Source organism: Elephantulus edwardii, unplaced genomic scaffold, assembly GCF_000299155.1.
Source record: "Elephantulus edwardii isolate Elephantulus edwardi_28Jun2011 unplaced genomic scaffold, EleEdw1.0 scaffold00064, whole genome shotgun sequence".
Lineage (NCBI taxonomy): Eukaryota > Metazoa > Chordata > Mammalia > Macroscelidea > Macroscelididae > Elephantulus > Elephantulus edwardii.
In genome coordinates, this window is record NW_006399814.1 from 226,922 (window position 1) to 253,225 (window position 26,304).

Here is a 26,304-nt window from a genome sequence, read left to right on the forward strand (position 1 = left end):
TAAACCATTCACATTCAGTGTGATTGAAAGACAGGGCTTTATTGCTATCATTTTGTTGAGTTATTTTTGGTGTTGTTGCTAGTTCCATGCTGCTTTCTATGGCATCTCTGCAAGAAGGACATCTCTTAGTGTTTCCTGAAACGCTGGTCTTGTTTTTACAAACTCCCTTAGGTTCTGTTTTTCTGGGAATATCTTGATCTCTCCTCCATATTTGACGGATAATTTTGCTGGGTACAGTATTCTTGGTTGACAGTTGTATTCTTTGATTGTTTGATATATGTCCCTCCACTGTTTCCTTTCTGCTGAGAAACTGGCACTTAATCTTATCTGCTCTCCCTTACAGGTTACTCTTTGTTTTTCCCTCACTGTTTTCAGAATTCTCTCCTATCTTTGATTCTGGCAAATTTAACTATGACATGTCTTGGTGTTTTTCTTTTGAGGTTTTGCTTAGCTTCTTGAATATATATTCCCTCATTTTTCGTTATGCCAGGGAAGTTTTCCTCTAGTAATTTCCCCACAACTTTTTTGGTGCCTTTACTTGCTTCTTCCTGTTCTGGGATTCCAATGATGCACATGTTATTTCTCTTGATAGTGTCCCACATTATTCTTAGGTTTTCTTATTTTTCCTTCCGTTTTGATTCTGCTTTTTGCTCTAGCAGATAAGTAGTGACAACTCTACCTTGTATTTCACTGGTTCTGTGTTCCAACTTCAACTCTGCTCATGTGTCACTCCATCATGTTGACAGCATCTAAAACATTGGACCTCATATTTTGGATCATGGTTTCTTGTTTTCCCAGTGCCACTAATGCCTCGTTTGTTTTATTGGCATTGTTTTGGATTTTTTTAAAGCTTATCCTAGTTTTTGCTTGTAGTGTCCTGTAATTCTTCAAGTTTGTCTTTCATCCATTGAAAAATATTCAATCGTTCTTTTAATTCTGTGTCAAAAAGTTCCATCAGACTTTCTGGCTTCAAGAAATCCATTGATACTGTGTCACCTTTTGGGGGGTGACATCTTGCTTTGCACTTGTGTAGTGTGTGGGATAGCTTATTTCCTTCAAAACATTGATAGGTTCTTGATCTGAAAACAATGCTCTAGAAATCAGTTGGGCAGCTACCCCACCAGCCTTTTTCTCTGAACTTCTGACTCAAGGGAATGTTCTATTCAGGGCCTATGAGAGCAGCCTCTTGTAGCTAAGTGAGATCAAAGTGCTCCGGATTAAAGGCAAATTGATTGACTGGATGTGTAGGCACAGGTGTTGAGCCGAATGGGGACAGGGCAGGCATGGGGAGGGGCAGCAATCACTAGGGTGGGTCAGCCATTTGTGGGGACCTCACTCAGGTTTCAGCTGTCCAGTGTGCTCATGAGTGGGGTCCCTACTCAAATTCCAGTTGTCCGTTTCCCACCCAGTGGCTCTAGCTCAATAGTCCTTGCCCAGTGTCCCTCACCCAGGTGCCCTCACCCAGTTGCCCCTGTCCCAGCAGGGCCCTGGGTCCAGCAGGGTTTAAGAAAACTCAGTCAACTTCCCAGTGACCCACTCACTTTTGGTTGGTCTGTGGTGTCCATGAAAACTCAGTCAAATTCCTACTGGCCTGATTGCACCTGGGTGTTCTCCTGGGCAGTTGGTGGTGCCCAATAAAACTGAGTTAAATTTCTACAGGCCTGCCCAATCTCAGTCAAATTCCAACTGGCCCGCTTGCTCCTAGTGGGGCTTAAGAGAACTCAGTCAATTTCCCACTAACCTTCTTTCTCCTGGTGGATGGGTCCCACAGCAACTCAGCTGGTGGCTTCCAGCTTCAGCCAAGGCCTATTGTTTGATGCTCCTGTAGCTCCCAAAGTAATTATTTTAATAAAATCTCTGACTCAAATACTTCCTACTGTCCATGTCGCAGTGAGTCAGTCTCAGTGCACTGTGATGGTCTCTGTAGTGGCCTGTTTCTATACAGCTTTCTGCTTCTCCAGCTCCTCACACTGCTTTCTCCACTGCTGCCATCTTGGAATCTGCCCCTCTCAAATATCTTTTTTAAGAAACGCAGATGGTGGCTATACACTTGGACCTCAACTGATGGACTGCACAAGAATCTGATTGACTACATATGTGGAAAGAATCATCAGAGACACTCAATATCAGTCATAAAACTAGGCCAGGTGCTGATGGTGAAATACAATCACAATTACTCATGTGCAAGTTAAAATGAAGTTGAATAAGATTAAAATAGTTCCATGAGAACCAACATAAGATCTTGTGTCTATACCATCTGAATTTAAAAATCATCTAAAGAATAGGTTTGAGGGACTGAACACTGATGATTGAAGACCAGACGAGTTCTATGATGACATCAAGGGAATTATCGATGAAAAGAGCAAAAGGTTATTACAAAGACAGAAGAGAAAGAAAAGACCAAAACAGATGCCAGAAAAGACTATGAAAATTGCACCTGAGTGTCGAAAAATCAGAACAAAGGGAAGAGATGCAGAGGTGAAAGAGATGAGCAGAAGATATCAAAGGGCAGTTCCAAAAGACAAAGCAGAGTAATATAACAGAATGTGCAAACAGCTAGAGTCAGAGAACAAAAAAGGAAGAGCTCGTTAGGCATTTCTTAAGCTGGGAGAATTGAAAAGCAAGTCCAAGATTCAATTTGCAGTACTGATAGATATTATGGTCAAAATCTTAAGTTATCCAAGCATCAACAAAAGATGGAAAGAATACCAAAAAGAAATGGCTGGCACAGAAATATTTCAGAAAGTATCATATGATCTGACACAGATGAATTTCATGAAACAATGTATGAGCAAGAGCCTGTGGTGATGAAGGAAGAAATGTAAGCTGCTCTGAAGAAAATGGTAAAAAACAAGGTCCCAGGAATTGATGGCATACCAATTGATTTATTTCAACAAACAGATGCTGCACTGGATCTGCTCACCACATTGTGCCAAGAAATCTGGATGACAACTCCCTGGCCAACTGACTGGAAGAGATCTATATCTGTTCCCATTCCAAAGAAAGGTGACCCAACAAAGTGCAGAAATTATCAAACAATGTCATCAACCCAGAACTGCCAGATGTGCAGCCTGGATTTAGAAGAGGTCGTGGTTCTAGGGATTTTATAACTAATGTTAGATGGATCTTGGCCAAAAGCAGAGAGTAGCGAGGAATGTCTATATGTGTTTCATTGATTATGCAAAGGTATTTGACTGTGTGGATCGTAATAAACTGTGGTTAACTCTTAGAAGAATGGGAATCCCAGAACACTTGATTGAGCTTATACAAAACCTATACTCGGACCAAGAGGCAATCATCAGAACAGAGCAAGCAAACATTGCATTGTTTAAAATCAGGAAGAGTGTATGCCAGGGATGTATCCTATCTCCATACTTTTTCAACTTATATGCAGAACAGATCATCTGGGAGGATGGGTTCTATGAGGAGGAATGTGGCATCAGAATTGGAGGAACACTCAACAACCTCTTTATGCAAGATGACACAACCTTGATTGCTGAAACTGAGACGGACTTGAAAAACTTGCTGCAGAGGGTCAAGGACTGCAGCCTTCAATATGAATTGAAGCTCAACGTCAAGAAAACAAAGATTTTCTTAAAATCTCAATGAAGAAGGAGAAGGAGAAGAAGAATAAAAAAAGAAAACAAATATTCTCACCATTGGGCCAATTAGCAGCATCATGATGGATAATGAAGAGATTGAGATTGTTAACAGCTTTCGTTTACTTGGCTCCACAATCAACAGTCTTGGTACCAGCAACCAGGAATTCAAAAAATGAATTGTATTGGGAAATCCTGCTGTTAGGGACATCTCCAGAGTACTGAAGAGCAACGATGTCAGGCTGGAAACTAAGGTGCACCTGATCCAGGCCATGGTCTTCGTAATTACATGCAATTACTTGCTATGTATCAGAAAGCTGGACAATGAGTAGGAATGATAGAAGGAGAATTGATGCCTTTGAGTTGTGGTGCTGGAGAAGAGAACTGAGGGTATCATGGACTGCTAAGAGAACAAACAGATTCGTCCTAGAGAAGGTGAAATCAGGTTGCTCCTCGGAGGCAAGGATTCTGAAGCGCCATTTTACATACTTTGGCGTGTTACAAGGAAGAACCAGTCTTTGGACAGGGACATTATGCTTGGAAGGATGGAGGGACAGTGCAGGAGGGGAAGATCATAGATGAAATGGATTGACTAAGTGACTGGAGTAATGAAGATAGGTGTGTCAGAGACAGTAAGGTTGGCTCAAGATAGAGCAGGGTTCAGAGTTGTTGTACATAGGGTCGCTATGAGTCACAAGTGATTCAACGGTACATAAGAACATCAACAACTATATGATCAAGAACAGAGCAATGAAAGGAGAAGTTCAAGCTGCACTGAAGGCATTGGCAAAAATAAGACCCCAAGAATTGGTGGGATTCCATCTGATTTGTTTCATCTAGCAGATGCAGCATCCCTGGACATACTCTCCAGTCTGTCAACAGACTCGAAGAGATCTACATTTGTCCACATTCCCAAGAAAGCTGATCCAAAATAGAATGTGGAAATTAACAAATAATATCATTAATATTACATTCAAGCAAAATATTGCTGAAGATTATCCTAAAGCATTTAGTAACAACCATTCTGGAAGGCAGTTTGGTGCTTCCTCAAAGAGCTGAACACAGAAATTCCATATGATCCAGCTCTTCCACTACTTGGAATATACCCTGAGGAAATGAGAACTGAGGCACAAACTGAGATTTGTATGCCAATGTTTATAGCAGCATTATTCACCATCACAAGAACATGGAAATACCCCAAATGTCCAACCATAAATGAAAGAATTGAGAAATTATGGTACATTCACACAATGGGATCCTATGCAGCACACGGGAACAATGATTTTGTAAATTATTACCTTACTTGGGAGGGAATGGAAAGCATTACGCTGAGTGAACTAACTCAGTGCCACAAGGATAAATATTGTATAAAACCATTATTGTAGGATGAGTATAAGGATCCAAGAGGGATGGGAGATGGTGGAAGTGGAAGGATGAGGATTTGCAGGGGAGGGGGATTAATCATGGGGTTGTACAATTTGATGGGTGGGTGGGTGAAGGAAATTGAAGGAATTTGTTCTTGAAAACAATGTTCTCTAATTTTGTAAATAAACTAGTTGTTGTTGTTGTTGTTGTTGTTAAGTGCCGTCAAGTCATAGGCGACTCATAGCCACCCTATGAATGAAAGACCTGGACACCTGTATAACTTTTGTCCTTTCTCCAGGTTCATAGGGTTTCCAGAGGCAAGCTATTGTGGAAGTGGATGCTACTCCTGCTTCCAAGCTTGTTTTAATCAAGGAGCTCCACCAAACACTGTCCACCATGGGAAACCATTCTCACATTTGACTCATCAGTGTCACAGTGTTCAGCTTCACAGCAAACACGAATTACCTCTATACAGCAAGTGGAAGAAGAATGTTTCACCAAAAAACAATTAAAGGCAGGCCTGAGGGCTGCAGAGTAGAGTCACCCACCTTTGGCTTGGGAGCATGACTTTCTGTCTACTAAGCCAACTGGTTTCTCTCTATGCTGCTGCTGTTGTTGTTGTTGTTAAGTGCCGTCAAATAAACTAGTAGAAAAAAAATTTTTTAAATAGTCCTTTGACATAACTGCTGGGAGTTCAAGGTAGGTTTAGAAGGGGCCATTTTGTTATGTGAGGCTGAGTCAACAGCAAATCATAGTGACCCTGTGCATAACAGCTCTGAACTCTGCCCTCTCCTAAGCCAGTCTCACTGTTTCCAACACACCTGACCCCATTACTCCAGTTACTGAGTCTACCCATCTCATCTAGCATCTTCCTCTCCTGCACTGTCCTCCAATCCTTCTAAATGTGATGTCCTTCTCCAGGGACTGCTCCACCTGGCAACATACCCAAAGTATATGAGACTGAGCCTCAAAATCCTTGCCTTCAAGGAGCAATTTGGTTTCACCCTCTCCAGAACAGACCTGTTAGTTTTCTTGGCACTCCATGTTATGTTCAGTACTCCAGCACTACAATTCAAAGGCTTCAATTCTTCTACTGTCATTTTTGGTTATCATTTAAACCTCTGATGCATAGCAAGTAACTGTGAAGACCATGACATTACTCTCTAGACTGACATCATTGCTCTTTAGCACTCTGGAGAGGTCCTTCAAAGCAGATTTTGCCAATGCAATTTGTCTTTCGATTTCCTGACTACTACTAGTGCCAAGAGTGTTGACTGTGGAACTGAGCAAGCTGAAATTGTTAACAATCTCAATCTCTTCTCCATCTACCCTGGTACTTGCCAACTGTCCCAGTAGTGAAAATCTTTTTCTTTTTTCCCATTTTCCCAAGATTGGTTGTTATTGTTGCCACTGCTATGTGCTGTTGAGTCACTTGCAGCTCATAGTGACCCTATCTACAATAGCCCTGAAATCTGCTCTATCCTGTGCCAACTTTATTGTCTCTGGCACATCTACTCTTAATACTCCAGTCACTGAATCAGTCCATTTCATCAAAGGTCTTCCTCTCTTTTGCTGTTCCTCCACATTCCCAAGCATAATGTTCCTCTCCAAGGACTGGTCCCTCCTGGCAACATACCCAAAGTATGTCAGATGAAGCCTCACAACTCTTGCCTCCAAGAAGCAGCCTGGTTTCCCAAGATTAAGTTATTATTTTATAAATGCACATCACACTGTATAGAAATCAGCATTCTCTTCCACAATTTGGTGCATCTGTGTTCCAGCCTCACATCTTCAAATTAATATTATCAGATCACAACAGTAAGTCTTCCCAAAGGGGACCTTCAGAAAAATAAGCTATTTTCTTGGCTTATATTTCCCTCTTTTCGTGGCATTCACCAACAATCTATCCAAGAAGTGTATATTGGGGTGTAAGGAGAAGATCCACCAGTAAGCCCATAGTTGTTGACAGCCATAAGATTAGACATAGGCAAAACGTGTAGGTCAGCATTCTGGGAAAAAATAATAATCCTGTGACAGCTTGAGATTAACTCTTCATTTCACTCATGTTAGAAACCCTACCATCCAGTGCATAAGTACTGACAGGCTAAGCCCATGAGTTATAGAGCCACACGGCAATGACGTCACTTAGGAGGCAAGGAATAAGAACCGCAAAACACCCTATGAGATATCACCTCATGTAAGAATAGCAAAATTTAACAGAATAGCAAGCCACAAATGCTGGCGAAGTTGCGGAGAAACTGGAACCCTTCTTTCACTGTTGGTGGGTGTGTAAAATGGTGCAACCACTATAGAAGGCTACATGGCGCTTTCTCAAAAAGTTACAAATAGAAATACCATCTGACCCAGCAATTCCACTACTGGGAATATACCCTAAAGAAACCATAACCACCACCCAAGCAAATATAAGCACACCCATGTTTACTGTGGCTTTGTTCACAATAGCAAAGAGTTGGAAACAACCCAAGTGCCAACAAACGAATGGATAGAGAAGCTCTGGTATATTCACACAATGGAATACTGTGTTGCATTGAAAAACAAGGAACACATGAAATATTATACAAAATGGGTGACCCTGGAAGACATTATGCTGAGTGAAATATCTCAATCACAAAAGGATAAATATTGTGTAGAGCCACTGTTGTAAAACAGGACTGACGCTGGGGTTGAGGGAAGACAGAGAAAGAGGGGATAAATAATGTATACTGCATTGAAAGAGATGAGGGAGAGAACTGTTTAAAGGGATATATGATTAGGTATTATTGGCATGTCAGGAGTCCAGAATAAAGGCTGCACAGTGGAGTGGACTTTGGGGGAGGGATTGCATAACAATGAAAGAGCTTTTCTTTTACTTTTCAAAGAGAAGAGCAAATTGGGGGGAGGGGTGGACAGGGAGAAAAGTGCAACAATGAATGAATGGAAACCCTAAGTCTCTGTAAACTTTCATTAAAATTAATTTAAAAGAATCCTAGGATGCCCTCTTCACATTAGGTGATTACTATGGAGTCACAAAGTTCATAGCATTTGGATTCTCTGCCAATAAACTATACCACTGTTCTCAGAATGATCAGATGGAAAGGGATGTGTGATTAGGGTACCTGCAGAACGACCCATCATTGTTATCTCCCTGATAACTCTGTCAAAGGAAAACGAGCTATCTCTCTGAGTACCTCCAGGTCCTAATTCCTCTGCCTTCTCACACTCCTGGTAATGCTGTATACTCTACCATGGACCACAGTTCCAAGGACTCCTGAACACAGCCTAGGAGCTAGACTGATGAACAAGCTCCACTTTCTGTTGATGCTGGCAGTGCATCATGCTTAACAAAAGAGACCAAGAAGCTGACATACTTGTGGTTCAAACATATTCCATCCTATTGTTGGAAGTAGAGGCTCATATCCCATCTGGATGAGCACCTTCATGGAAATGAACATCTAGGATAGGATTTTAAGACTAGAGCTGGGAGCACATGACTGGCCATATCCACCATGATGGCACCCAGGGGTGGACCATCTTCGTTTTCTTATGTTGATCTTCAGTCCATATTGAAGGCTGCAGTCCTTGACCTTCTGCAGGAAACTCTTCAGGTCCTCCTCAGTTTCAGCAAGCAGGGTTGTGTCATCTGCATAACACAGGTTGTTGTTGAGTCTTCCTCATTAACAATATGGCATCAGAATTGGAGAAGAGGCCATTGTTGTTGTTGTTGTTCTTAGGTGTCATCAAATATGAGCCATAGCAATCATTTGAACATGTCTGAACCCTGTCCTATCTTGTGCCATCTTCACACTTCCTCACACATTACAACCCTTTGTGGCAGTCGTGTCAATCCACCTAGCCATCTCCTTTGCTGACCCTATACCTTTCTGAGCATCATGTCCATCACCAAGGAATAGGCCCTCCTAGCAACATGCAGCCTTTGGTATGGGTTGCACCACAATGTCAAGAAAACAGGAACTCTTAACAATGGACTGATAGGCAACATCATGTTGAATGGAGAAGAGATTGAAACTGTCAACAGCTTCACCGTCACCAGGCATGTTGCTAGAATAGGCTATTCCTTGGAGAGGGACATGATGCTTTCCTCCGTAAAGAAGAGGAAGACCCTCAGCCAAGTGTATTGACTCAGTGGCTCCTGCAATGGGCCCTTGTAGTCGGAGGAAATGTGAGGATGGCACAGGTTAGAACAGGGTTCAGATCTCTTGTTCGTAGGGTTGCCATGAGTCGTACTTGACTCCATGGCATCTAACAACAATAAAAAAACCTGGCAATACGACCAAAGAATGTGAGGCAAAGCTTCATCATTTTTGTCTCTGAAGAGTACTATGGCTGCATCCTCTCCAAGATACATTTATTTGTTCTTCTGGCAGTCCATGAGACATTCTTCTGTCATCCTTATCCATTATCCAGCTCTCAGATACATAGCAAGAAATGAGAAATACTATGGCCGCAATCAGGTGCACCTTAGTCCTCAAACTGACATCATTACTCCTCAATAATTTAGAGATGTCCCCAATCGCCAATTTTCCCAGTGCAATACGTCTCCTCATTTCCTAACTGGTGGTACCAAGTGTGCTAATTGTGGATCCAAGTAAGATGAAGTTCCTGACAGTTTCAATCTTTTCTTCATCTATCATTATGTTGTCTATCAGTCCCACGATAAGAATCTTTGTGCTCTTGACATTGAAATACAATCCACATTGAAGGCTGTATTCTTTGAAGAGGCCATAGCACCAGGAGTATTATTGCCAATGCCAGACAGATCTTGGCAAAAAGCAGAGAATACCAGAAGAATGTCTATTTGTGTTTTATTGACAATGCAAAGGCATTTGACTCTAGGGATCCTAACAAACTATGATTAACATTGAGAAGAATGGAAATCCATTAGTCATGCTCATATATAACCTATACCTAGACCAACAGACTATTGTCCAAACAGAGCAAAGGACCCCTGCATGATTTAAAATCAGGAAAGGTATGCATCAGGGCTATATCCTTTCTCAATACCTTTTAAATCTGTATGGTAATCATTCCAAAAGCTAGACCCTATGAAGAAAAATGTGGCATCAGAATAGGAGAGAGTCATCAATAACCTGCATTATGCAAATTACATGACTTTACTTGCGGAAAGTAAGAAGGACTTGAAACACTTGCTAAAGAAAATCATTGGGCCAATAGGCAACATCATGATAGATGGTGAAAAAATCGAAATTGTTAGTGATTTCATGTTGCTTGAATCCACAAGCAACAAAGTTTGCACCATCATTCAAGAGATTAAAAGGTATCACACTAGGGAAGTCTGTTGCTAAGGAATTTTCCAAAGTCAAAATAGTGTCAGCACTGAGAAGTGATGATGTCAGTTTGAAGACTAAGGTGTGCCTGATTCAGGTAGTGGAATTTTCAATCACTTTTTATGCATCTGAGATTCGGACAATGGATAAGGATGACAAAATAAGAATCTATGCCTTTAAATTGTGGTGCTGGAGAAGATACTACCTCATGGACTGTCAAAAGAACAAACAGATGTATCTTAGAGAAAGTCCTTGGAGACTAAGATAGTAAGCTTCATCTCACATACTTATATTGTTAGGAAAGGCAATTCCTTGGAGACACCATGATTGAAAAGGTGGATGGTCAGTGAAAGAAGGCCCCAAAAGATGAATTGACACAGTGATTGCAGCAATGGGCTCAAGTATGTCAGAGATGATGAGGACGGCACAGAACAGGACAGAGTTCAGGTCTGTTGTTCATAGAGTCACTATGTGTCATACTCAACTTGACAGCATCTAACACCACCACCATACATTCAAAAGGGAGGTCTGGTGGCATATTCCACAGGGCATTGCAGTGTTAAGCCCAGGGACACACCTCTTTGGTGGTTCTAGAGCCACCAAGGTGGCTCCTCAGGAGAAAAGTAAGTAATCTCTTCCCATTCAACTTTGAGCCTCGGAAACCTGGGTCAGCTAGGAGTTGGTTCTGACTCAACAGCAATGATTTGGAGTGAATTATACACTAAAATAGTGTATATTAACTTTTAGTCAGTCTTTCTAGATGTCTTAGAATAGAGCAGTTCATAATATATAGATAGAAATCTGCTTTTTTTTCTACCAGAGCATAAACAGCCTCAAGTTTGTTTGAGTACCCTAAATTTTATAAAATTCCATCCCCAGCACTCTACATCCCCCACCCCATGAGCCCCCAGGCGAGCAAATGTCTCCCTCGGGTCAGTCACGTCTCACATCATTGAGGGCATTGAAACTGTAAGACACTAGCCCCAAAAGGTGTCTAGCTTCAGGGGGAGGAGAGTGAATCAGAATCAGCCCAAAGCAGGTTGGAGTCAGAGATAACCCTCTTCTATCTTTTCACCAATTTGGACAACAGCTATCCTCCCACAGCCCTCTTGCTTCTCAGAAGTTCAGTGCAGTGGCCACATAGAACTCATGCAACATACCCATAACTTCAGGGAGCTCTGGTGGTCTAGTAGTAAGAAGATGTGCTGCAATCAGCTGCTCCACGAGAGAAGGCTGAGCAGATTAACTGGCTCTGAAAACCCACCAGAGGGTCAGTTATGGGTCAATTCTGATTCTCCGATACATAACAATAACAGCAATATGGGATTTATCAGGAGAGTCATGAGTTACAGTTCAGCATCAGGAATAACTTGGAAGTAACAACTCCAGATACAATTTTTAGAACAGGACAGCTTCTTCTTGACCATGCCTTTTGCTACCCTGTGTCCTAGTCAGGCAAGAATTTACAGTTATTTTGCTTGCTGAGAAGTACCCGGAGCAACCTCACCACACCAGGAAGCTTTCTGCCCAAAGGTGCTCAGTTCTCAGACCCTGGGTCAGGAAACACACTACAGCTGCCTGCTGACCCCATGGCTCTGCTGTCCCATGCTGCTGGCCTCCCCTACTGCTCCAGTCTCCAGTGTGACTTCCCAGTGTTCCTACTCCCACCACACATTTCCCCTGCTCAGTGTCACAGACCTGGGAGTTTCTGCCCCCAAGATGCAGACACTCTGGGTCCAAAGGGTGTGCCCCATTCCTGGCTTTTGTTGTTCATGGCAGAGAGGTCACCCTCCCCGGGCTCTGGGAAGGACTCTATTTAAACTCAGTTTGACAGCAAAATTGCTCAATCACCTTGGTGGGATGCAAGCCTCTGATTCCAGCCAATACCAGCAAGAGTTCTACACACCGTACTGGCAGAATCCCATCCATCATCTTGTGGGAGTTACTGGACTGTGGGCAGAAAGGTCACATAAAGAGAGAAAGCCATCATTCATGAGCTGCTTGCTGACCCCCATGAGATGCCACCCATACCCCTTTGTTCTCACACCACAGCTTCTCAGTTCTTCTGACATAGCATCTTACTGACTCTAAGAGCCAGGGTTCAGTTGTAGATTGGAAACATCCATGTGTCTGGTTTGAGCGGAAAGGTATATAATGCAGGGAACTGGTATCCATAAAAATCACTGGGAGGACTAGGGGACAAGAGTCTACTTGGAGCTTCTAGTAATAGACTGCCCTAAGCAAACCTCCTACCACACACCCTGCCTCGGCTGCAATTAGACTTTCTGTGATCAAGACATGAGCATGTACTAAGCTTGTGAGGTTTGAAGTTGTGGTGGCAAGGTGGGCAGCTCCCGAAGCCTAGATCATAACCTCTTGATTCACTGCATCCACCAGTGATAGGCTCAGTAACAGGGGAGTTAGCACAGACCAGACTCCAGGTACCAGTGCAGCCACCATGAGAACTTGATCCACATGCATTTCTCACTTAACCCCAAAGTCTTATTACAACCTGTGGGTACAGGACTACTGGGATGTCCAGAGCCCATCCATCCTGGAAAGGCCCTGTGTCCCTTGGTGTGTGGTCAGCTCACTGAGGCTGCCCCTCTGGAGGGAAGGAACACGACCAGTACTGGCTCTGCTGGCAGAGGCTTGCAGCTGTGGTCTGCTTCTCATCCAGGAACTAGAGGAGCACCAGTGGTTGTGGTCTTTGTCACAGCCCACAGCCTAGGGTCTCCCTTTCTCTCTTTTTTGTCTGAGAACTCTAGAGCTGGCCAGCCTAAGACCTCAGAGAACCCTTCACTGGGTGCCACAGCGCAGCTCCCTAGGACACCTTCCTACTATTTCCTGGCATCCACCACCAGCCCATCATCACACCATCCAGCTAGGCCTGCAAAGCCAACTCCTCTCTGGAGGGGAAATGAAGCCCTCAGTGTGCTGAGAGGACAGGCAGCTCAGGAGGCTGAGGGGTGCACAGGAGCAAAGGGGTGGTGATGAAGGGCTAGAAGGCTGGGGAAGGAGGAGGCTGCAGGGTAAGGGTCCCCTTACTTCCTGCCCCTGGCCTGTGTCTGCTCTTGGTTCTCTCCATCTGCCTGTACAGTCCCCCATGTGGTCAAGAAACCTTGCTTCTTGTCCATCTCCGCCCACCACCTACCTGGCCCAGGAGAGAAGACTCCCCCATCCCTACGCAAGTGGCAGAAAGAAAAACCCCATACATTCACTTCAAGGCCCTTCTCCCACGTCTGTGGGCATTGTCCCAAATTAGCAATGCCCCAGGCATCTGAGCCACTTCCCAGCCCCACAGGCGGCCTCTGATCTAGGCTCTGTCCCAGGCTGACCCTCATGCAGGGAGGGGCAGCTCTGCCCCAGCCAGCCTAGCTTCCACTCCCAGGCTCCCACAGCAACCAAAAAAGACTCACATCTCCAAAGACAGCGGCAGCCCACAGAGGCTTTGAACAGACATGGCAACACTCGGCTGCCAGTGCGAAGGACAGAGGTCAGAGTGGGCAATACCACTGCATCTGAGCCCACCCTGTAGGCTTCCAGAGCTACCAGGGCTGTGGGCATCAGCACAGGGTCCAATCCAGGCAGGCTCTTCCAGACACTGGGTCTTCCAGCACCACCTGGGGTACTTCTCACTTTGCAGTGGAAAGACAAAAAAGCACTTTCAGTTTGTGCCTTTGTAAACTTCGATTCATAGCGCCAACCAACTGCAGAGATCGCTCCAATTACAGGCTCAAAGATTTCTGGGCCAGAGAAAGCACTCTCTGTCCAGCTCTAGATCACAGCCCAGTGCAGCAGCACCAACCCACCCACCCCTCGGGGAATGCACACCCACGCACAGACCCAGAAATAGGGCTTTGAACTGATTGCTTCTGGTCTGAGTCTCTATGGAGACTCTGCATTTCCTGCCCCAAACCCAGACCCTCAAATCCTGGACCCTCCACCCAGCTTCTGAGACTGGAAATCTCAACAGGAGGAGCAGCCGGTGGGTGCCAACTGCTGGCCTTCCAGCTAGCAGTGTAGCAGTCCCTCTCCAGGCCTTTCTGAGCCAGAACCTACATTTTGCCACATGCCCATACCCTTACCACACATGTGGACATGGTTGCTATGCATTCTTGAGTCGGAACCAACCCATAGCTGACCCCCGGCAATTTTTCAGAGCTGATAAATCGTATGGGAGGAGATGCGCGTCTTTCTTCCACTGAGCAGCTGGTGGATTTGAACTGCGTGTCTTCAAGTTGGCAGTGTGACTCCTTGCCACGAGGCTGCCAAAGCTCCCTCTGGTGGCACATATATGGGCATGGTGGTAAGATTCTACCTGAAGGAACTGGTTCCAAGTTCTGCTCAGGAAACACTGTGTCAACTGTAGACTCACCTGAGCCCCACTGACTGAGCAGCAGCCAGACTTGGGGTCCCCAGCCCATCTCTGGGTTACTAGACTTCTGCCCTGTAGATATCGCACTCCGGGCTTTGCCCTCCACAAGCTGGCGGGTCATCTGGGAGCATCCAGGTTGGGTTTTGCTGATGGAGCCCTGGGCCTCCCCCCACCCCTCCAGTGTTCAGAGGCCTTTCCAGTAGCCCTACGCACTACTCCACTGTCTCCCGGGTTGAAGGTCTCCTCTGGAGCACGCTGGTCCCAGGATGCCTTATGAATCAGAGCCCGAAGTTCCCCCTGAGGGATGAGCCCAAAGCACAAGGTCGAGGACCTGGGAGGTCTGCCCTGTTGTGGAGGGCACAGTGTTAGGGCTGGGAGTATAGGGCTGTTCTGGGTCGGGCACTGCTTTTAGTGCACCTGGGAGGAACACTGCCTGGGGACTTGTCCAAGAACTGCTCTAACCTTGGAGCCTCTCTCTAGGTTATAGCTCCCACGAGGAGTAGTCTTGACAGTCCCATTTTACAGCTAAACAGAGGATCAAAGCAGCTGTAATTTGTCCATAACCCTTCCAGCAGGGGAGCTGGGACCAGTTCTCCCCGCTGAAGCTGACCATCCAGACCCCCGAGCATTCACACGGAGAGGGGAAGGGGTTTGGAAGAACATTCTCCTGAGGGAACTCCAAATCCAGCTGGCTCCCCTCACTTATTTCATAGTCTCGAGTACCTTTCCCTTTGACCTACTCATTTTCAGGGTGAAGCACCCATATATTTGATGTTCAGACTTGCTGAAAAATACTCCCAAGCCTCACAGTACGAGAGCCACCTCACAGTTACCTCCCCTGGGAGCGTAGTCCAAGCATGGCCATCGTTGCAAGTGGATGCACAGAGCGCCTTTTGCTGGCCAGGTGGGAGGCCCCAGCGACTCCAGAAGACCAGCATAAAAACCAGAGAAATGAGCAGCCCAAAGTCAAAGTCTCATTTCCAGCCCGGGACCCCACCGGAGACCCTAGAGGTTCTGGCCCTGCATCTAACACCCTAGCTAAGTCCCTAGAAACGACCTAGTGGACTAAGATAACTGCTTAGGACACGTCCAGGGCACGCCCCTGCCCCGCCCTAGCACCAAGAAGCACTTGGTAGTCACTGCCCCTAGACACACTTCCTGTCCACACAAGCCCCGCCCCGCCCTGCCACTCCCCACAGCACCGCTCAAGGAGGACCCAGGCCCCGCCCCGGCCCGCACCCATCAGCCCCGCCCACGCTCAGCCTGACACCGCCTGCCCGACCCCCCGCTGGCTCCTTTGCGCTAGGTCCGGCACGCACGTTCTAGCCCCGCCCCGGCGGCCCCTAGGACTCTACAGCCCCGCCCCCGGCCCACCTTGAGCTTTCCAGCCTGTTCCGGTTAGCCCTGCCCCCGGCTTGTTTCATGGCTGCTAGCCACGCCCCCGGTCCCGCCCCCCCTTGTCTCCTTCGCGACTCCAATCCTGTGCCTGGTCCTCCAACCCGACTCTATCCAGGTCCCGCCCCTCGCCCTTCAGCACCTCCCCTGACACCCCCAACCGCCGCTTGCGCCCTCCAGCCCCACCTCCAGCTGGTTAATTCCGGCTTGTTTCATGTCTGCTAGCCCCGCCCTCTTCCCCACCCGTCGCCCTCCAACTCCGTCCCCGAGTCGTCCATATGCCCTCCAGCCTCGCCCCGGCGACCCCTCACACCCTACAGCCCCGCCCCCGGCCCGCCTAGAGCCCTCCAGCCCTGCCCCCCAGACTATTCCCTTCCGGATAGTCCCGCCCCCGGCTTGTTGCTTGATTGCTAGCCCCGCCCCCTGTCCCATCCCACCCAGTCAGCAGCCTCCAGTACCGCCCCGATCGGGGCCGAGAAACCACAAGGGGGAACAGGCCCCGGGGCTGGTGTCGGGGAGACAGGCCCAGGGGCAGGGGTTGGGGGAAGACAGACGGGAGGGGGGAAAAAAACAGGCTCAGGGGCAGCGGGGCGAAACAAGCTCAGGATCGGTGGTGGGAACAGGCCTAGGGGTGAGAGGGACAGGTCCAGGGGCGGATGGGGGAAACGGCCCCAGAGGCAAGGGTGGGGACAGCCCCAGGGTTTGTGGTGGTGAGAACAAGCCCAGGTACGGGCGGGGGGTGGGGGACAATCCCAGGGGCGGGGAAACAGGGACGGGGGGGAGGGGATGGGGGGTGTGTCATCAATCCCAGGGGCGGGGCTGGGGGTGGGGACAGCCCCAGGGGCGGGGCAGGGGAACGGGCCGAGGGGTGAAGCCCCAGGGGGTGGGGACAGTCCAGGGGCAGGTGGGGTGGGGAACAAGTTCTGGGGTGGGGAGTGGGATGGGGACAGCCCGGGGGGGGGGGGCAGGTGAGATTGTCAGCGGGCAGGTGGGGCATGGGGAACAGGCCCAGGGGTGGGAACAGCCGGGGCGTGGGGGGTGCTGGGAGGAGACAGGCGGGATACATGCCCAGGGGCTGGGCGGGGCCACGCTGGCCGGAAGCAGGAAGCATCCCGGAAGCGGTGGCCCCTGGCGGCGTTCTGCTCCTTGTCACTCTCCCGCAGGTAATTGCAGGTCGGGTGACTTCCGAGTGGGGAGCTCTTGGTGCAGGACCAGTTTTTCGCCCAAGGTTCTGACACGTGGAGGTCGTATTGCAAGCCTCGACTTCCTGGCTCTGTGCGGGTCCGAGTGGGCTATCCAGAGTGAGGAAGGGATTTGACCCAGCGGAGTCTGGGGTCTTTGGGGAGGGGTCGTGGCAGGGACTCCGTTCTTGGGGCCAGTTTGCTTTCCCCACCAGGGGTCCCTGGCCAGCCCTTCGCTGCGCATCCATGGAAACTCTGTGGCCTCTTGCTCTGTCCCTGGCCGGCCTGGTTGCTGCCGGCCCACCTAACTTCGTGGTCATCTTTGCCGACGACCTGGGCTATGGGGACCTGGGCGCCTACGGCCACCCCAGCTCGCGCACCCCCAACCTTGACCAGCTGGCCGCGGCAGGGCTGCGGTTCACCGACTTCTACGTGCCGATGTCACTGTGCACACCCTCCCGGTGAGGAGCACAGCCCGCAGCCGCAGACGCTGGACTCCTCTCTCCTGGGTTTTGTGGCTTGAGGGATGGCGGGGAGCGTCCCCTGGGGTGTCCCTGCCTTTGTCCCCATTGTTCCTCCACTGGTCCCCCTGCCTCCGTCTGCAGGGCCGCTCTCCTCACCGGGAGACTCCCTGTGCGAACGGGCATGTACCCTGGAGTCCTGAAGCCTGGCTCCAAGGGGGGCCTACCCCTGGAGGAGGTGACACTGGCTGAGGTCCTGGAGGCCCGAGGCTACCTCACAGGCATGGCTGGGAAATGGCATCTTGGGGTGGGGCCTGGAGGAGTCTTTCTACCCCCTCACCAGGGCTTCCACCGGTTCCTGGGTATCCCCTACTCTCATGACCAGGTATGAGATCCTTGGGGGCCCAGGTTGTCCTCCTGCGCCCTCTACCCAAAGCCCTAGCCCCTGACTGGAACCGCTTCCCAGGGTCCCTGCCAGAACCTGACCTGCTTCCCACCGAATATCCCATGTGAGGGCCACTGTGACCAAGGCCTGGTCCCCATCCCACTGCTGGCCAACCTGTCTGTAGAGGCACAGCCCCCCTGGCTTCCTGGCCTGGAGGCCCGATACGTAGCCTTTGCTCGAGACCTCATGGCGGATGCAAAAAGTCAGGACCGCCCCTTCTTCCTGTACTATGCTTCCCATGTGAGTGTCTGGGGGCACCTGCGCGCGCCCCTCCCTTCCCCCACACCCACCAGATGCTGACTCCAGCCCTCCGCCTGCAGCATACTCACTACCCCCAGTTCAGTGGGGAGAGCTTCACGGGGCGTTCTGGCCGTGGGCCGTTTGGAGACTCTTTGATGGAGCTGGATGCAGCTGTAGGGGCCCTAATGGCCACCATTAAGGACCTGGGTCTGCTCAGAGAGACACTGGTCATCTTTACCTCAGACAACGGGTATGCAGCTTCCCCATTCCTGCCGGCCGCACCCTGAGGATTGGGTGGGATGCAGGGGCCAGGAACAGTGACCTTGGTTAGGCCAGGGTCAGCCCGGTGTGGTCTGTGGATGGTGGTGGCTGAGGGTCCACAGTGGGCTTATCGCAGACAGTCACCTCTTGGCGTCCAGGCCTGAGACAATGCGGATGTTCCGTGGTGGCTGCTCTGGCCTCTTGCGATGTGGAAAGGGGACCACCTATGAAGGAGGCGTGCGAGAGCCAGCCCTGGCCTTTTGGCCAGGCCACATCACTCCCGGTTAGTCCCCAGGCCCCCCCTTCACCCCCTGACCCCCTGGCAGCAGACTGAGTGAGTGACAGCCCTCTGCCTACAGGAGTGACTCATGAACTGGCCAGCTCCCTAGACCTGCTGCCTACCCTCGCTGCCCTCGCAGAGGCCCCATTGCCCAATGTTACCCTGGACGGCTTTGACCTCAGCCCTGTGCTGTTGGGCACTGGCAAGGTGGGCCATGACCCCAGGACTTAGGGATGAATTACGCATGCGTGTAGTATGAGCATAGAGTGAACACAAGCACTGTGTGAATGTGAACACAGTGTGGGCATGGTTTGAACCCAAGCATTGGTGTGAGCCTAACATGAGCAGGAGCACTGGTGTGAACACAGAGGGGTGAGTATGGGTGTGAAGGTAGTGTAGGCACAGCATAAACAAGACATCTGGGGTGAGTGGGCAGGTGGCATGTGGGCGGCCCAGCTGCAGCCCCAGGCCCTAGGAGGGCTAGGAGCAGGTGCTCAGGGCAGGTGTTGATAGCTCAGGGCTTTCCCCACTCTGTGACCCCTTAACTTTGCCTCCAGAGCCCACGGCAGTCTGTCTTCTTCCATCCGGTCAACCCAAACGAGATATATGGGGTCTTTGCCGTGCGGAATGGGAAGTACAAGGCTCATTTCTACACCCAGGGTAATCATCCCTGGCTCGCCTAGCCCCCTCCCTTTACGTTCTATGCAGGGGTGAGTCCCTTGCTTTCTACTCATTGGCCCCATCTGCCCCCTGCCCTCTAGGCTCTGCTCTCAGTGACACAACAGCTGACCCAGCCTGCCACATCACAAGCCCGCTGACCATCCATGAGCCCCCACTGCTCTTTGACCTCTCTGTGGACCCCGGTGAGAACTATGACCTCCTAGGGGGCATGACCCAGGTCTCCCAAGAGGTGCTGCAGGCACTGAAGGAGCTGCAGGTGCTCAAGGCCCACTTCGATGCTGAGGTGACTTTTGGCCCCAGCCAAATGGCCCTCGGGGAGGACCCTGCATTGCAGGTCTGCTGTCAGCCAGCCTGCAAGCCTTGGCCAGGCTGCTGCTCGTGCCCAGATCAGGAACTTGGCAGTAAAAACAAGTCTCCGTCACAGGCCTAACCCCCAAACAAGCCTGAACCCCAAACCCAGCCCTAGCCAACACCAGGGCCCCACATGGGTCATGTGTTAGCTGTGAGAGTGTTTATACTGGCACAGGTATATGGAAGGGTCTGTAAGATAACACAAGCTAACAACATGGCATCTCGCTGGCCAGCCCAGCTGACCTGTAGATGTCATCTGTAACCTTCATGTGAGTTCTTTAAGGAAGGTGCTGTTGGCAGAGAGGTGATGAAGAATTGGGGGGGGGGCGGGGCGGCTGGGTCCAAAGACACAGAGCCAGCAGGAGGTGGGACTGGCACTTGCTCACCCTAACTGCACAGGTGTAGGAGAAAAGTTGTGCCCTATTTGTAGCTGAGGAAATGGTTCCCAGGTGCTCTGGGCCTGTGCACACATGGGGAAGGGGAAGTAGCACCTGGTACAGGTCATCATTGGAAAGGCCAAGGAGTGTGAAGAGTGTGCAGGGCTCTCGGGAGGCAGCTTCTGCCTGTGTCCTAACTCCTGCCTGGCCCCTGAGAACCCAGCCCCACCTCAGCAGACAAGGTCACCCTCCTGCTCCCTGACAGCTGGCCCGTTCCTCATCCCCAGGTTTCAGCACAGCCGCTTCTACAGAGGACACCCTGTGCTCCTTCTCTCCCCTCAGGGTTGCCCATGCCTGCCCCCTGGTCACTAGGGTAGCACTGGACACCCACCTGTGCTCACATGTCTGTGCAGGAACAAGGCCCTGTTGTAGCATCTGACAGTAGCTCTCAGAGGTCCTGGTCATGCTCTCAGGCTTGGATGAGCAAGGGAAGTGGTGGCTGGTGGTCAAGTATAAATGGTCCCAAGGCCATGTGGACGAGCAGCTAGGCAGCAGCCACCCACTTGCCTCCTGATGGGCCTCATTTTTCCCACTGTTGGATAGCTTATGACCTGGGGTGAGGGTGCCATCACCCTCACCTTAGGAGAGGACACCCTTGTCAGGGCTATGTGGCCTAGAGTCCTGGTCAGTGTGTGAGGGCTGGCTCCTCCCGCTTCCCTCCTTGGAGAGTCAGGTGTGCGGATACAGCTGTGTCTGAGCAGCTACTTGGACAGGTAGTACCAAGGTGCAGAGGTGCCAGCCCCACTCACTCCCTAACATCCTAAAGTCCTGCTGCTGCCAGCCCATGACTGCAGCCACCGCCCTCCAGAGGCTTGGTGAGGAAATAAACTGCTTCACTGATGTTGGGCTGTCACTTGCTGTGTCGCGTACAGATCCTGGGCTCCAGGTGAGCACGGGTGCACAGGGCACCTCCATGGAAGAAAGCAACAAGACCCCACTCCTAGCATTCTGGGTCTCACTGAGAATTAGGTTTCTCAAAGTTTCAGCACAATGTATTCTTCAATAATGCTGGCTCTCGTGCACATGTGTATAACACCCAAGTATGTATGTGAACACTCATGTACATACATGCCTGTCCGTGTGTTGAGATGTACACACCCAAGACACATGTTCACATACACGTGTACACAATAAATGAACATACACATTTGCCTCCTTGTAAGTGTATATGTGTGCACTATGCATGCACATGTATATGTGCACAACAGGAGTGGTCATGATTACACCTTATAGCTATACACGTATACATGCATCTGTATGCACACTGTATGCATACATGTGGTCACAGGAGTGTACACTGTCATGTATGAGCACATGCAGTCACACATGCCAGTGCATGTAAATCTGTGTGTACACACCCATGCATACTTTTACACAATGCATGTTAGTCCACATGCATATACATGTGTTCACATGTACACATGTATATATATGCCAAATATGTACACAATGTATGCATGCTCACATGCACAGGTACACTGGTGTGTGAATATATGCATGCCCATGTGCACACAACTTACATGTGTGTATGTGCATGCACTTAACATGTACAACTGCACACCCATCCATACACATGTACACACTGAGGGTGCAGGAGATCAAGACTCCTTCATTTTGGGCTCCTCTGTCCTGAGACAGCACAGCTATCACCTTCCCACCCAGCAATGGCAGCACAACTGGTCCCCATGGGCTCCAGGCAGAGGACAGTATCCCTGGGGTGAGGGAAGCCAGCAGCAGGCCTGACCTACTACCTTTGGCTGCTGTGGGCACAACCAGTGCTCAGCTTACGTCCCCTGCAGTGATGGTACCCCACACTATGACCAGCGCAGCAGGGACTGGCTTCTCTATGTGGCATGAAGAAGCAAACCAGATCGCCTTTTGTCATCAACTCAGAGGGCTAACTAGGTACAATGACAACAGGAAAGATAGCAACAGCAAACCTAGTATTTAATACTATTTGTAAAGGAAGAAGGGCCCTTTTCCCTATGACAATTGAAGGAGGCTTCCTCATCAGACTGCAGTCCCTTATTCTTCTAGCCTAGGACAGTTTTGAAGACTTTTTCATTGTGTTATGTGCTGTCAAGTCAAGTACGACTCATACTGACTCTAAGAACAATACTCTGAACCCTGTCCTATCCCGAGCCAACCTCAGTCTCTGACACACCTGACAGCACTACCCCAGTTACTGAGTCAATTCATCTCATCCAGGTCTTCTCCTGCACAGACCCTCAACCCTTACAAGCATGATGTCCTCCTGGCAACATGTCCAAAGTTTGTGAGACAGAGCATGAAAATCCTTGCATCCAAGGAGCAACCTGCTTTCACTCTCTCCAGGACAGATCTGTTTGTTCGCTTGGCAGTCTACAGTATGTTCAAGACTCTTCTCCAGCACCACAGCTCAAAGGCATCAATTCTCTTTCTGTCATCCTTACTCATTGTCCAGCTCTCTGATGCAAAGCAAGCAAATGCGAAGACCATGAACTGGATCAGGTGTACCTTAGTCTTTGTTGTTGTTGTTATGTGAGACTGACATAATTTCTCTTTAGCACTCTGGAATGGTCCCTGACAGCAAACTTTCCTAAAGCAACTCACCTTTTGATTGCCTGACTGTTGGTGCCAGAAGTGTTGATTGTGGGCCCAAGCAAAATGAAATTGTTAAAAATCTCAGTCTTCATCTATCATGATGCTGCCAACAGGCACAGTGGTAAGATCTTTGTTTTCTTGATATTGCTGTTAGGTGCCATCACGTCAACTATGACTCATAGCAACCGTATAACAACAGGTCTGAACCCTGCCCCACCCTCATCATCTCTGATATGCTCAAAGCTGTTAGTCACTATGCCAATCCATCTTGTTGAGGGTCCTCTTCTCTTTCTCTGACCTTTCCCAGTATGATGTCTTTTTCCAAGGACTTGGCCCTTCCTGATAATATGTCCAAATACATGGAGATGAAGATTCACCATCCTCACCTCTAAAGAGCATTCTGGTTGCACTTCCTTCAAGACAGAACTGTTTGTTCTTTAGGCAGTATTCTTTGTCATTCTATTCATTGTCCAATTTTCAGATATACAGGAGGCAACTTAAAATACCATGGCTTGAATCAGGCACATCTTAGTCTTTTAAACTAACATCCTTGCTCTTTAACACTTTAAAAAAGTCCTGGAAAGCAGATTCACCCGACAACATAACTTTTTATTTTGGTGGTGACTGTGGGTCCAAGTAAAATGAAATTGTTGACAATTTCAGTCTTTTCTGATGTTGCCTATCAGGTTAGTGGTGATAATTTTTGTTTTCTCAATATTGAAATGTAATCCATATTGAAGGCTGTAGTCTGTGATCTTCTGCAGCAAGTACTTCAAATCCTTTTCAGTATGTAAGCAGGGTTGTCATCTGCATAACTGATTGTTGGTGAGTTTTGTCCAATCCTGATGGCACATTCTTCTTCATATAGTCTGGCTTCTTGAATGAATTGTCCAGTATACAGATTCAATAGGTATGGAGAAAGAATCCAACCCTGCTGCACACCTTTCCTGATTTTAGACCATGCAGCATTCCCTCGTTCTGGTTAGATGTCTCTTTCCTGGTCTACGGAGAGGTTTCGCAGAGTATAGTTAAGTATTCTAAGTTATCCATTTGTTAGATTCACTCAAATACCTTTGCATAGTCAATAAAACACAAGTAGACATCTTTCTGGTGCTGTCAAGATCCATCTTACATCAACTCAAATTTCTGGCAGTTCCTAGTCCATATACTGTTGCAGCCATTTTGGGGCTTTTAAAAACATAATATTTAGTAAGACTGAAGGGTCTTCACTCTCTTCAAGTAATATAACAGGATTTCTGACCTTGTACCAAAGATGACCTTTTCAATATTCATTGCTATCAAGTGGGATCATAGTTGACCTTCCAGCATGTTTTTGGAGGCTGTAAATAGCACAGAGGAAACTACTCATCTTTCTCTGGTAGAGCTGCTGGTGGGTTTGAACTGCATGAGAAACCACACTTTGGGTTAGCAGCAAAACTTCCTATCACCACGCCATCTCTCAATGAATAAGGAGGACAACTTTAACTGGGTAAAACTTTAATTACTGGTAGGTTTTCTCTTAATCTCAGATTTTTCTTTCTACTTTATATGATGTGCTAAATCATAGCTTTCCCCCCTGAGACCAGAAGGCCAACGTCAGCTAATGCCAGTATCACAAGGTGCAGGAAGACGCCAAACATGAGCAGTCTGGGTATCTCTTCAACTCATTACCATTGAATTGGAACTGACTCACAGCTGACCCTCCAGCAGGTTTTCAGAGGCTGTAAATGGCACAGGGCAAGACTTTTCCATCTTCTCCTATGGAGCAGCTGGTGGGTTCCAACCCTCTGCCTTTGGGTTGACAGCATAATTCCTTACCCATTGGGTCAGCAGAACTCCCCATGGTAGCAGCATTCAAGAAATCAAAAGATATGTTTCACTAGGAAAATTTGCTGTTAAGTCCCAAGTGCTAAAGAGCAAAGATGTCAGTTTAAAGACTAAGGTGCACCTGATCCAAGCCTTGGTATTCTCAATTGCTTCCTATGCATCTGAAAGTTGGACCATGAATAAAGATGACAGAAGACATACCAATGCCTTTGAGTTGTTTTGGAGAATACTGAAGATAGACTGCAAAATGGACAAGTCTGCCTTAGAGGAAGTGCAACCAGAGTGCTCCGTAGCGGCAAGGATGGTGAAACACTGTCTCATGGATTTAGAGCATATTGTCAGGAAGGGCTAGTCTTTGGAAAAAACATCATGCTAGAAAATGTGGAGGCTCAGAGGAAGAAAAGACTCTTAACAAATATAATGACACAGTGACTGTAACTAGGGGCTGAGCATATCAGAGACTGTTAGGGTGGTGTGAGGATGGTGCCAGATAGGGCACAGTTTAGATCTGTTCACAGGGTCACTATGAATCCTAGTGGACTCCATGGCATCTAACCACAAGATACTCCCTGTCTCCTAAATGCACACATGTAATAGAACTGCTTTTTCCACTTCAGCCATTTCCAGGATTGGCTTTTCTGAAGGCAGTCTTTTCCCCCCACTAACACCGTTATTTTGTCTGCCCTTCTACAAAGCTGTGTGTAACGGCATCTGTTCACCAATGCTCAAAGACACATACTAGGCACACTGACTGCAATGAGTACGCCATGTCCCCCCTGCGTCTGCACCAGCTCTACCAAATGTGACTGGGCTGATGACTGACAAGGCTCTGGGGGACTTCCACCACAGCCACATGTGTCCACACCTGCAAACTAGATGAGGACAGCCACTAGGGCAGACTTGGGTCTCCAGCCTCACTCAGCAATGTCCTGAAGGTCCCCTCCTGGGTGTGCCATTTGCCATCCCTATCACCCTCCCACCAGGACCCCCAGCCAAGCCTGCCCTCAACACCTCCTGAAGTGTCTGAGGCAGCATCAGACCACAGCTCTGCAGTGGTGTCCTGGACACCTCAGACCTCAGTGGTGGTTGGGCCATGGTCCTGAGGACTTGCCATGGAAGTAGGGACTCCATGTCCCTGGAGCTCTGACCAGGAGATCAGGGGCTCCGACCCAGGCTCCCACTTCCTATCCTTCAGGGTGGCTCCAGGCCAGTATTGACACAGTCTCCAGTGTGTGAGTACTGCTCTGCTCCTCTGTTCCACAATGCCTCAGCTGTGCTCCGAGGGAAGCAAAGACAGTGGGGCTAGGCAAAATCAGTGGCCTGCCCCTTTTGCCCTTCACCTGTGCCACTTCCACCCACCTGGAAGTTAAGTACAATGGCAGGTGGCACAGCAGCTCTGGAGTAGTCATAAAGGCGGAAATCACTCACTTGCACCCCCTCCTGCCCAGTGACTGCCTGATGGGGCCTCTTCCTCTTTGCCTATTTCTCTGCCAGCACATCACATGACTCTGAGG

The 26,304-nt window shown here is 48.7% G+C and overlaps 1 protein-coding gene and 1 pseudogene across 1 annotated transcript; one reads left to right on the forward strand and one right to left on the reverse strand.

Moving 5' to 3' along the window:
- Window positions 1–6,755: 6,755 nt before the first annotated feature.
- LOC102861865 lies at window positions 6,756–8,472 on the reverse strand (annotated as a pseudogene).
- An 8,998-nt stretch (window positions 8,473–17,470) lies between these two features.
- Window positions 17,471–20,022, forward strand: ARSA (arylsulfatase A). The gene is made up of 8 exons (XM_006888097.1): window positions 17,471–17,685; window positions 17,830–18,070; window positions 18,152–18,370; window positions 18,451–18,620; window positions 18,790–18,914; window positions 18,991–19,118; window positions 19,469–19,571; window positions 19,673–20,022. The coding sequence occupies exons 1-8, from the start codon at window positions 17,471–17,473 to the stop codon at window positions 20,020–20,022; spliced, it is 1,551 nt and encodes a 516-aa protein (XP_006888159.1).
- The last annotated feature ends 6,282 nt before the right edge of the window (window positions 20,023–26,304 follow it).